At 38.4% G+C, this 12,640-nt stretch overlaps 1 protein-coding gene across 1 annotated transcript; it reads right to left on the reverse strand.

Moving 5' to 3' along the window:
• Window positions 1-1,439: 1,439 nt before the first annotated feature.
• LOC139131153 (ubiquitin carboxyl-terminal hydrolase 38-like) lies at window positions 1,440-11,593 on the reverse strand. Its single transcript, XM_070697122.1, has 8 exons — window positions 11,465-11,593; window positions 8,365-9,306; window positions 7,603-7,704; window positions 6,763-6,921; window positions 5,894-6,087; window positions 5,095-5,188; window positions 3,356-4,804; window positions 1,440-2,485 (listed from the first exon to the last, which is right to left on the reverse strand). The coding sequence occupies exons 2-8, from the start codon at window positions 9,298-9,300 to the stop codon at window positions 2,309-2,311; spliced, it is 3,111 nt and encodes a 1,036-aa protein (XP_070553223.1). The 5' UTR covers window positions 9,301-9,306; window positions 11,465-11,593; the 3' UTR covers window positions 1,440-2,308.
• Window positions 11,594-12,640: the final 1,047 nt, after the last annotated feature.

Here is a 12,640-nt window from a genome sequence, read left to right on the forward strand (position 1 = left end):
TGAACATTTTGCATACTAATTACCAATTTACATACGCTGTCAAAATACAGCTGAGACACCTGCTAATAGTATGTGATGAATCAGAGACCTGTGAGAAAAACAATGGTCACTGGAGTCTATGAATAAGTTCATTGACTTAACACTATTTAGTAAATATCAGAATTTAGGTAAATTGACATGTACGCATGGCAATATTTTGCGTACTTTATGTGTAGAAGTACTTTCCATCTATCCTGTCAAAAAAATGAACTACCCGGTAGTATTCTTTTATGCTGTGGTAAACAACTTGGACTGGCCTGCAGCACATTGGAAGGCGTGAGGTCATAGGATTAATGCATCTTTTGTACAAATTAAAACGTTGGTCTAACAGAGAAATTGACCTATCACGGACGAACTTATGAGATCACTGTGGCAGCCCCTAAAAGATTTGTTGAACTGGTAGATCTGGATTTGAGAAGGTAAGAACAGAATCTTTCAAGAACCAATGTCAAGACGTTTATGTCTACCAGTACTTATTATCATAAGTAGTGGTTCCGCGATTCTTAGAAGTGTAGCTTTTTTCAGTAAAATGAAAAATGTAGATAAGTCTGGCAACTTGTTTTACATAATAATGCCCCTCAAAGTGATATCAAAATTATACACATACAAATAAACGAATTTGGTGTTAAGTCTGAAAGCAGAGATTATTTCATCCTGCTAACTACTTTTAGTGCCTAACAATGTCATGAAATATGCATGTTGATATCTGCTCATCAATTTCATTTGAAATTTACATCATCTGAAATTACAATTGTGCTTGGGCATTTCAATCATATGAAAAATTTGACCAACACAAAATACACAAATAAGCCAAACTAAATGAGATGTGTATGTTTTCTATTAGCTATTTTTCATTTCTGATTGTAAGCCATGGCTTTCTTGAACACACATGGTTTAAACTAAACACTGGCAATACCTGACGCAGAACAACTACGACGGCAGTGACAAAAAACCTATGAATCATATGCAAGCTTATGGTGGCTTCATTGATTTCTTGAAGTATTTCTCAATGTTTGGTGTTGCAGTTCTTCAAGCATAATAAAGCATGGTTCACATGCACTGTAAGTGAATTGACTATCTGCATGATATGCTGTGAGCAATGAAATATTGCAGACGATTAGCTTGACTGGCATTCTACAATCGTTTCCAAATGTTTTTAGAGACATGGACTTGCTGCTTTGATCTAGCCTGATTCTATCCTTAGACTAAAACGGACTTGGCCAAATCATTACCACCCTATCCCTGGGCAAAAAAACCCCTATATGCTGGATTTGTGAAGACTTGACTACAGAGGGCGCACTTTCAAATGACTTCCATCCAGAGAATTCATATTGCATCTACGGTGTACATTATCTAATGTCAGTGCTATTTAGGCTTTTAACAAATACTACTGTAATGAATGCACATTCAATTATTTATTTACAGAACTGTATAACTTCATGACAATTTTTGGACTATTTACACCAGGAATGACAAAGACGTCTTGAAAATATGGTACACCCTAAACACATAACATTGAAATTCTCAACAATTTTGTATCCTCCTCTACGGTTATGCAGCAAAAAACAGTACGAAGTCATGCATAAGATTACGAGCTTTGCTTTCGCCAACAAGTCACTTTTCACTGGCAATGTTTGGTGCGGAGAAATCTAAGTTTTCAGTATTTTATGGACATTCAAGACAATTTTACTGGCTGCAAGATTACCGACAGCTGGGCTGCTTGAGATATTTTGTCTTTCAGTGTCTCTAACTTTGGCCTAAGAGCTCACAGCGAGTACTGGCATAGTGTTTTCCCTCCACCATTCTGGTATGTGACCCTCTACCATGTTCTGGGAGAACCTGCCTATTGCACTAGCCTATACGTGCAGAGTCCAGACCATGCAGTCATGGTGACTTGAAGTTCAAACAGACAAAGAAGAGATAAGGGAGTGTTGACAGTATAGCTGTCATCTCTGAATTCCATTCATTTTTATCAGCATATCATTTGTACTGTTTCACCTGCAAAACGGTAGAGGGTGGTTTTCACATTGAATGTAGTACATGTAATGTAATTGACTGTGCGATAAAAAACTAGAACTGAAACAAGTGAGCGTCATGTTGTGTACATACTGACATAAGATTATCACAGACATTACTATTTTGTGTGCATTAGAGCAAGGTGTTCATCTCAAAGTGGTTTTCTAAAAGATTGTATTATTTTGTCACATACACACATTAGAATTCTATATCAGTGACTCTCAACACTGCAAATCATCGTCTTGTAATGAGTTCAGAAAATGAATCTGTTTGACGGAACGTTGAATCCGCCTGGCCCAGCTCCTCCGCAGCTGCCGGGAGGGCCTTGATTTTCATCGTCGTCGTCATCGAAACGTCGAGGTCTATAGGTAGCACCAATGTTTGCTCTGGCTGTCCGTAAATGCATGGTTCTGGCTTCAAGTTCTTGTTCCTGGAAAAAAACAATTGATTGGTATAATCATGAGAGTATTTTTAAAATTAATGTAGAACACCTTATAATGACAGAATCTTAAATAGAGGGGTAAATATCTGTTAAATTACCTAAATTAAAGACTTATCATACTCAGAAAGGGTGGAATGTTATTTAAGAAAACTGTCTTTAGTTTTTTCACCATGATACTCTATTTAGGTGTAATCCATCAACACCATTTCAACGTAACATGGCTGATACCGTAATTTTGCTGGTTATCAGTAGCAGTGTAACAAATTCATGGAAATAACAACCAAGTATCTGGGCTGTTAACATTGAAAAGTCACCTATATGTGCAAAATAGTACTTGTTCTGATACTGTACTTGTGTCTTGCATACATACATGTATATACCTATACCTATACGTATATTCTGAAACTAGCCTCTGATATCAGCAAATCCAAAAATGAGAAATCATTTCCTCCAACCCATTAGGCAGGTGAAATTCAAAAACCCAATGTGTTCAGCTTGTCAAATTTAGTACCCCTATCCATCCACCTAGACATGGTCTCTGTGTCACTGGACTTGGCTGGCTGTTACATAAAGATGTTACTGCATGGATTAAACTCAGAATACGAGTAGACCACGGCACAAAGAAAACCACAATATATCAATTTTATATATCATTTTAACAATATAACAACCAATCGCCTTGTCACTTTTGAGACTTGTAACTCGATTACCAATTTTTCAAGACTTTCCAGGACTCTCAATTTCTTTTCCCATTACTTTTCTGAGATATTACAGGAGGCTTTAAAATTCAGAGACTTCAAAGGGCTTTCCAGGAACGTACTAACCCTGAACAAAGTACTTAAAATCAATGAAATTTACCTGTAAATAGAATTGATTATCCTTGGTGACTTCACTGAGGAGCTCCCTGTTCAGAGGTGGGTCAGATTCTGTTGCTTCTAAGCCAGTGTAACTATCCGGCCCATCAAAGATCCTCTTGTAAAACAACACATAGGCCGTATCCTTGGAGAAGTGCTTTGTGACGTTACTGAAGGACTTAAAGCAGGAGTAGGACACCCGGCTGTCGTTGAAGAGGTACCACTGATCAGGAAGATAGTCTGTGTCACCGCTGTCCTCGTCAACGTGCAAGTTGACCGGCGTAGTGTGCCTGCCGTAGCAGTAGTAATGCCCACTCTCGGATGACGTACCCGAGTGCACAATGGCTGAGGTCAGTGCATAGGTTCTATATTCCCTGTCGTAGCAGTCAGACATGTCTTTACCGTCTTGACTGGAGTGACAACGTCTTTTCATGGATGGCGACTGACTCATCGCGTCAGCCCCCTCATCGGCTCTCAGTCTTGATACGAGATCTAGTTTTGAGCTTTGGCTGCCTCTGAGAGGCAGTCTCAACAACCGAGGGTACTTGACGTCGGTTAACAGTTTGGATCGGGTGTGAAGTTTGACATCATATGAAAATCGCAGCAATGTCAGAATCAGGAACTGTGGAGGATGTTTAATTTCAAGATACCTGACAGCATTTTGAAGGCTCTGGCATTTCTCACAGTAGTATTTATTTTCTCCTTCCAGGATTTCTGGGGCCAAGAAATGGTCTATTAATTCCTCTAATTTAGCTTTCTCTTTATGCTCACTGGTTTTTACTTCATCCTTGGCGATGGATTCAGATTCCATTGTTTTGTCACACTCTACAGACACACTTTCCATTTGGGCATCATCTGTCTCTTTATCACCACCTTTCCCTTCTTTCGGGCCGGCACCGTCATCTCTCCCGCCTTTCATGCAGTTGTTGTCCGGATGACCGTTGCCGTTAGCTTTGGCCTTCTCCGGAAATGCAAGCGGGAGATCGGTGAACGATTCCTCCCTGGTTGACTCAAACTTACAGTTGAAACATTCTGTCATTGTAACAGACTTGCCACAAAAGTACCGTTCTACGATAGTCCTCACCTTATTCTGGCTGTCTCCCGTAGCACCATTGTCATGGCTGGGCACCATTGCATCGTGGGAGGGGCTCTCGCTGTAACACGGCACCACAGCGTCCATGTCCTTTTTCTCGCTGGGTTCAATCATCTCCGGCACTACTTGGTCACCGCTACACTCAGACTGGCCACCTCCACCACTCTTGTTGTTTTTAACCTTCTGAAGTCTCTCTTTGGCACGACTGAGTTTCTCTTCAAAGTGAATGTTCTCCTTGTCCTCTTCACTGAGTCGGTCCAAAAGGTGTTTCAGGAATTCAGAGCAGTCTTGCTGAGCTCCCGTGGCAAACCAAGGTGGTTTGGCAACTTTTAGTAGCTCTGTCGGTGAGTATGCTGGTCTCTGTAGCAACAACAGAACAAGAAAGACCAATCTTTTCATTACATTATCCCCAAAGTCTGTTAACACCACATGAAATGTTTAGAATCATAAAGTTGGTACAGTTTGTTTGCTGTGCTCGTGATCATAATAAATATCATACCCCAAAGTAGTAGGAATGAATATGGAGCCATATGGAAAAAAGGCAACGTGCTTGTGAGATTGTACAGGTTACATGTTTGTAAAGCTACACACATTTTAGAGCTTGCTATCTTCACATTCACTCCCAATATTGCTGCAAGTATGAATCATACCTGAGTGTGTGCAAGAAAGGCAAACACCTTCTGTAGACTTGGTGCAAGTCTTTGCTGTACTTTGCCAGAGTATGTCAGTAACTCCCTTCGGAATCTAGAAATGGAACAGACACAAACACATAATGTTACTTCTCAAATGTAATCAACCGTGTGCATGAACATCATAGTTGTAAAGTTGCATGATCTGTGATGTACTGGATTGGGTCATGACACAAAAGTTTGCAAACTAGAAGGAAGGATATATATACACTACTCTGGATGGAAAGTTCTGCTGGTGGAAAGAATTGTCCCTGAGACTGTCTGAAGATCATTTTAGCGATGTATTCATTGTTTTGAATAAAAGTTTGTGTGTGACGTATGATAGCAAGTATGTATGCGCCAGTGCTTCATGAACCCTGCAGTGTGTGGAGGGGTCCCAGTCAAAAAAATTGTCAAAACTTACTTAGCTCGGTTATTGAATCACTCTTTTTTAAGTGTGGGAATTTAGTTGAGCTGTTTTTGACTGTGATGTCTTTGCTAAGTGACTAGAATCTGTACCTTGGGAGTTTGAATTCAATTTGGAAATTAGCAAATTGAAATATATGTAAAGCAGTGAAATACGATTTGCCGACGAAAAACTGACTGTATATCACCAAAGCAAAAACTGCCATTAATGGAGTAAGAATAACAGTGAGCAAAGGATGGTTACTGTGGCTGCGGACAAAACACGTAACACTTGCTAACTCCAAACTATAATACACTTTCTCATTTACAGGGTATGATAACACAATTTGATTTCTGAAACTAACAAGTAACTTACCCATCTCCCATGAACAGTGCTTGTATTACACTGTTCATGTAGCATGTATTTCCCAGATTGACAAGTCCCGTCTTGCCAGTCTCTGATTTGGGACCAAACTTTGGATGATAAGTGAACAGTGATTTGCCCTGTGAGGTCCAGGCATTCAGCTGTAGCTTCTGTCTGATGATTTCCTCACTGGGTCTTGGGTATTCCTGATAAGCAATTACCAGTAACAGATATCCATCATACACATGTCCCAGTGAGTAAAGAGCAAATTTTAGAATCAATGAACACTGACCTCTCACTTACAACAACACAAACAAAACTATGGTAGGTGTCTATAGTACTTTATTCATGTGAAATTATCTTGTAAGGCTGCAATTGATTCAGGTACAACATCTGAAATTCTGAAATGGTCTGAATTTTTGTGTTCTTGATTTTAGTCTTTTATTTTGCACATTTAAATTGCCAATACTACATATTTCTTTGAAATATGTAATCTAAACATAATGAAAGTTCTTCATTGTATTTCATCCCCCATGTATTACACATTACACAACAGCATATGTAGTTTTCTCCATATTTGATGTTTAATATTCACTTTTGATCTACCCTATCTCTTCTGATTATCGCTCTCAGGTGAAAGGGGCACACATCATTAAACGTACAGCAAAGGAACAGTAAAATCACAACAGTATTGTCCCAAAACATTTTTCCTCATTGTAAAAGATCTATTGCAAACATCATTTTGACCAGTTTTAATAAATGTTTTCATGAGAAATCAAGGTTTTTAGTGTACAACACTGATCCCTGGCCAATGATTACCTCGTCTGCATGTACCTATGATTTTGACTTCAGTATTTCACTGAATAAATATATATACTAACCTTGAAAACGTCCAGTATAGGTTCATACAGATCCGGATAGCCAGCATGGTGGTGAATCAGAACATAAAACAATTCTGAGGTACGGCTGAGACAATCTCTGCTTGATACAGAGTCTTCCTTCTTTAGATGTGCTACCAAATCAGGAACATGGTTCACAACCTACAGAGATTGAATCATGGAAGGCATCAGTTATTAAAGCCAAATTAGCTGTATCTTGTGTGCATTTTTCCAATAAGATAGTTTGAAATCAAATGCAACTTATGTAAAAATTCTCGCCAAAATATGACCACAGAACATTTTTAAAGCACGGGATTTCAACAACTGAACAAGTTTCAAGGAGCCACTCAAATAATCGTCCAAATCCATCACCAGGAATTGAAAAAGTGATTGGATGTTTTTTAAGTAAGTTAAACGCAAAAAAATGCAGCTAACGAAGGGTTAAGGTAGAAATATCTGTACTCTAATAATTCTTTTCTGATCTACCCCTTGTGGGGTCTAATTTTGAAGCTTTTGGGGTGAGTTAAGTTTTAGCTATCTTAGTTTTATGAAAAATTAAAAATTTAGTTTTCTCCACAAAGCTAACACATGGATGTGACAATTTTGAATTTCCAATATGGCCACCATTTGAGGTGCACATTACCTTAATGATCGACACTACAAGACTACCCATTGGTGCACTTCCTGCCAAAGTCTAGGAAACAGACGACTGTCTCCTTGACAAACTACTATTGTAAAAGTTTGATGGTCAAAATTTCTGTTCCCAAGGTGTGTTCTATCTTGAACATATGAGAATACATACAGTTTGTGGCTTCTTTCTGGTGACAGAAAACATTGACTCACCTTGTGGAAGGCTTCCGGAGAATGTTGGAAACTCAGCAACATATGTGTCAACACAGCCAGTGCACTGTTTCTGGCTATCGGATAGCAAATCCTGGAAAAAACCTGTAACAGGAAAGCAAATAAGATATTTCCTCCTATGATACCTATAAAAAGCATACAGGTGTAACATACTTGTTGGGCATTGTTCAATTTCAGCAAGGATACTGTATAATATGTCTTTTTAGCTGGCATCTTTTTTATCGAATTTAGCCAAGCCTGTCAATTTGCTAATTTACGATTCCATTAATTTAGACCTTTCTCTACATTTACTGTGGTTATGATGCCTTTTTAGCTACATTAAAAAATCAGCTGATTGCGATGAAAATCCAGTGAAAATGCAAAAAAGCATGTTGCTGATTCAAAGAATTTTACAAGTCTCATTTGCCTACAAGCAAAAACAGCATATCCGCAGAACACTGGGCAAAATCATTCCATGGTAGGAACCTGCACTTGCCTGAGGGTACATGTATCTTTTATGGAGAGTAAATACAAAAATACTCCCTAGGATAATGTTTAATTGTATTGCATCTTGGCTCAGCACTCTATAGTCTTGCAATAAAAAACACCATTAACCCTTTCACCCCCAGTTCCCTGTATACAGGTCCAACTTTACCATAGAAAACAATGGATTTGGGACAAACCATGGTGGTGAAAGGGTTAAAAAGAAAGTTTAAGTTAAACTAAGGATAGTAATGACACTGCATACAAGAATATGAGATATACCTTTTCCACCGTAGCTACTGTGACATTGATGAGGATGGTAAACTTCTGTACAGATGCTAGACTTCTCAGAAATGCTATGATCCATCTGTCGATATTCTTGACAGCTGGCCATGATAACCAGTCAATCATTCTAGTCAAAGCTACAGTCATGTTAGCATCCAGCACGGACTGATCCGAAGCCGCATTCTTCGTGACCAATGCTATCATCTCCACAGGCACGTGTTGGGCGAGGCAACCTAGGGCGACAGACGGCTCTTTCTGGGTTTGGCTGTCCGTTTTGATCTCAGTCAGTATTTTGAAGATTTCCTGCAGGCACGGCAGTATGATGTTGATGTCTGCATGCCAGAGTTTGAAGAGTAATGCCCCGACCGCGTTTACGTCTTTGAATCTGTTCTTGAGAGCTGCTTCATTGTTAGGGAATTCAACATTACTGACGGCTTGGATTAGCGTCACACAGTACACAACGGCAAAGTCACCAACTGGGACACAATCGGGAAATTCCACCATGAGTCTACACAGGGCAGCACACACATCTAACTCAGGACATTCTCTGGCTAGGCTAATGGCACGGGTCTGTATGACTTTGCAAACCGATGTTGGGTCGCGCAGAAGCTTCACACAGCTGTGGATAAACTCAACCGTAGGCCTGGGGTTCAAAATTGCACCCGACATCACATTGACTAGGTAGCTGTGATGGAAGAAGTCTTCAAAGATAGTCAGATTGTGCCTGGCCCATGCCTGGAACACCAAGTTGCCCATTTCCTGAAGGAAATCGGACTCCCCTTGAAGGATCCACTCTGCTGATACTGTGAGAATGGAGTGACATATTGCCGGGCTGACTTGCTGTTTACTGGAAGCCACAAACTTTTGGAACAGAACCCGTTTCACATTCTCTGGATGCTGCGAGGCAGCAATGCCCTGTAGAATCTTATCCATACTAGACTGTCAAAGAAAATGAGAGCACAAACAAGCTAAAAGGAGTTGAAAATGTTGGAAAACTGACAGACTGTACTAGTAGTCTTCAGTATATAAATAACTGTAACAATACTCTATCAAGATTTTGTCAAGGGTAAGGACTGCAGCTTGTAAATATATCATAATGTACAACTATACCATTTTTGTCTGGTTTCAGTTTCAAAATTTAAGGGACAAAGTCGGCCATTTTTTCAGGAATTTTGTTTGATACGAGTTACTACTTATATTGTTTGACATGTTGAAAGATACTGAATAAATGGGTGACCATGCATATATTCGACCCTGGTTTTACGCACAATACATAAAACCATCGCGAAAATGAATTAATGGTCATGACCATTAATTCATTTTTGCGATGGTTTCATGTATCGTGTCTAAAACCTGGGTCGGATACACGCATGGTCACCCATTCATTATCTTTCAACATGTCAAACAATATAAGTAGTAACCCGTATCAAACAAAATTCATGAAAAAATGGCCGACTTTGTAACTTTAAGGGAATATGTCTAAGTGCAAATGTCATAAATAAACTGTAAACACTGCCATGCTGCAGCCAGGTGTAGGAGGGCATTCACCTGCACAGATGTCCTTCACGATCAAGGTCATTTGTTGCACCTACGTGATCAGATGTGACAATAGATGGAATGTTATTGGTGAGGGCTGGTAAATATAACAACCAATGGGCACTTCATAAATGCTTACGAAATATGAAAATATCTTGATACTGCACAATTGAGCAGACATTTATTTGTTCACCAGCAGCTTATAGAACGACTATAGACAAGCTATAGAAGAAGTTTAAAAGTTTAGTTGTCTGATCAAGGTCACTGATATCATTTTGTCAAAACACTCGAATAAGTTGATCTATATGTTTCTAGATGTCTAAATATTTACCAGACGGACTATATCAAGCTACTAATTTGCATAAAACCCTATCTGGTATGCGTGTTTCACTTTCTATATTTGGCTTATGTGTGGAGGATTTTATGAGACATGAACAGTGGATGTGAATCAGAAATTTTTTACCAAAGTTGGCTTTTACTCGTAACTATCAACAACTCTTTAAGAAACAATGTTGTGTAGAGCCAAATCAAAATATATCAAAATGAATGAGCATAATGGCGTCTAGTATGTCATGATTGGGGAATTTTGCATGCTATGAATCATCGGAAAATAATTATTTATGTATGCTTTAACGCTTATAAACACTGTGTAACCAAGTAATAAAATCTTTTAACCGTAGATTTCATTTCACTCTGTAGATGAATGCAGTAGATAAATAGTAAAAAAACATTTAAGGAAATACCTGAATAAAAATGCTTTCAGTTTCAAAACAAAAGCAGCTTCATGCAAGACACTGACATATTTGTGCATGACAGCTGACTGAACAGGTCCCATGCTGCGAATTTGACTCATTCAATATCATTATCATAATTGCTTCCAAGCTCGTATGTAATTTGCAAAAGGTACATTTTGTCTAAAATTAAGGAGTGGCTGAAATATACCATATGCTGAACTTTCCAATCGTTGCTAGCTCTCTCTCGCTTATACCACCATGCTAATAGTCATAGTCTGATGCATTTATTTGAAAAAAAAACTCGAAGAAAAGAAATTTGTGGCGACTTAAATCTGTGTCGGACCTATTGATCTGTTGCTATACCATGGACACCTGTATGAAGAGTAGATGGGAAAGTCAGATCGATCCACAAGTAATTATCACGCAGTCGATAATATGATGATATAAACTCATATGACGTCATTCAATCGACTCACGTGTTTTGAAATGAAAATACGGCAACGCCATGGGGATTGATGCGTTGAGGGCACCTTTTGAGTTAAAACACAAACGTCACGTCCTCAACTTAGCAATACCAACAAACCATGCATAACTGCTCACTAATGGTGTTATTGTTTCACAAAATCAAAAATGTGGAGAAGAAGAGCACACGGCAGGAGATGTAATTTTGGCAGATAACGCGTCCACTTTGCTGAATGCAGCCTCCTCACTCCAGGTCCAGGAAACATGTTGATGTCACGCGGAATATCACATTTTACAGTTGAAGACAACTTTTGCAATGATGTCACCGTGTAGGTAGCTTTAACTAAATTAACTAGGCTAATTACCTGGATATCTGTACCAAATGCCACTCGTCAACCAGCTATGCGATATGTAAACGGACAAAACGGAGTTTGCACATCTTCAAAAATGCCCAACCAGTGTCGCCATATTGTCTTTCGGTTGTTTGTGACGACGGGGCTTTCCTCAAAATTAGTACGCCCTCTACCAGCCACGTACGAAATTCTTAAACTTCCCTTGGTTTTTAATTTGCGAGAACTCACGTGTTTACACACGTGGGCATATGTCGCAGCGATGTCTGTCTGTCTGTCTGTCTGTCCGTCTGTGTGTCTGTCTGTCTGTCTGTTGGTCCATTATCTCAAAACGGCTCATCAGATCAGAATCAAATCTGGTACATATATTCAGTTAGCAAATGGCAAGAACTGATTAGTTTTTGGTGGGTCTGGCTTGCATACTTTTTGCTCGTTTGCATAATTAATGATTTTAGAAAAAATGGATATATATTAAAAACAACTACACAAAATTTGATGAGATTTGCTACAAATGTTGATCACACCAAGATATATCAGCAGTGGGAACCATTAAGGGTGACATGAAAGATAAATGCTAACTTGCATATTTAATGAACTTTCCTAACTAGGTTTAACTTGATCAAAATTAACCAAACTTGGTATGTATATTAAAGATACTATGATTTAACATTATTGAAAGTCATTAAGCGTTTTAATTTCAGCCAATTCCTAATTTGCATATTTCATGAACTTTGTTAATTAGGAATATATATTTGAAATGACTGGACCAAAGTTGATGAAACTTGCTACATGTATTGAAGCTACTATGATAAAACATTTTTGAAAGTCATTAAACATTTTTACTTCAGCCAATTCCGAATTTGCATATTTAATGAAATTTCCCAATTAGGGATATATATCTGAATTAACTTGATTGTAGTTGTTGAAACTTACTATACATCAAAGATACTGTGATATAACATTATTGAAAGTCAAAAGACATTTTTACTTCAGCCAAAACCTAATTTTAATATTAAATGAATTTTCATAATTAGGTATATTTATCTTAATGGACTTGATCAAAATTGATGAAACTTACTATGTATATTAAAGACTCTATAATTCAATATTATTGAAAGTCATCAAGCATTTTCTCTTCAGCCAATTCCTAATTTGCATATTTAATGAACTTTCCTAATTAGAGATATATGT

Source organism: Ptychodera flava, chromosome 4 (genome assembly GCF_041260155.1).
Source record: "Ptychodera flava strain L36383 chromosome 4, AS_Pfla_20210202, whole genome shotgun sequence".
Lineage (NCBI taxonomy): Eukaryota > Metazoa > Hemichordata > Enteropneusta > Ptychoderidae > Ptychodera > Ptychodera flava.

Coding starts and splice junctions, on each gene's coding strand:
- LOC139131153 (XM_070697122.1), bottom strand. CDS start 9,300: ATGGATAAGATTCTACAGGGCATTGCTGCCTCGCAGCATCCAGAGAAT. Junction 5,189..5,893: donor GCACTGTTCATGGGAGATGG/GTAAGTTACTTG, acceptor TTCCATTTCTAG/ATTCCGAAGGGAGTTACTGA. Junction 2,486..3,355: donor ATAATCAATTCTATTTACAG/GTAAATTTCATT, acceptor GTTTTTTTCCAG/GAACAAGAACTTGAAGCCAG.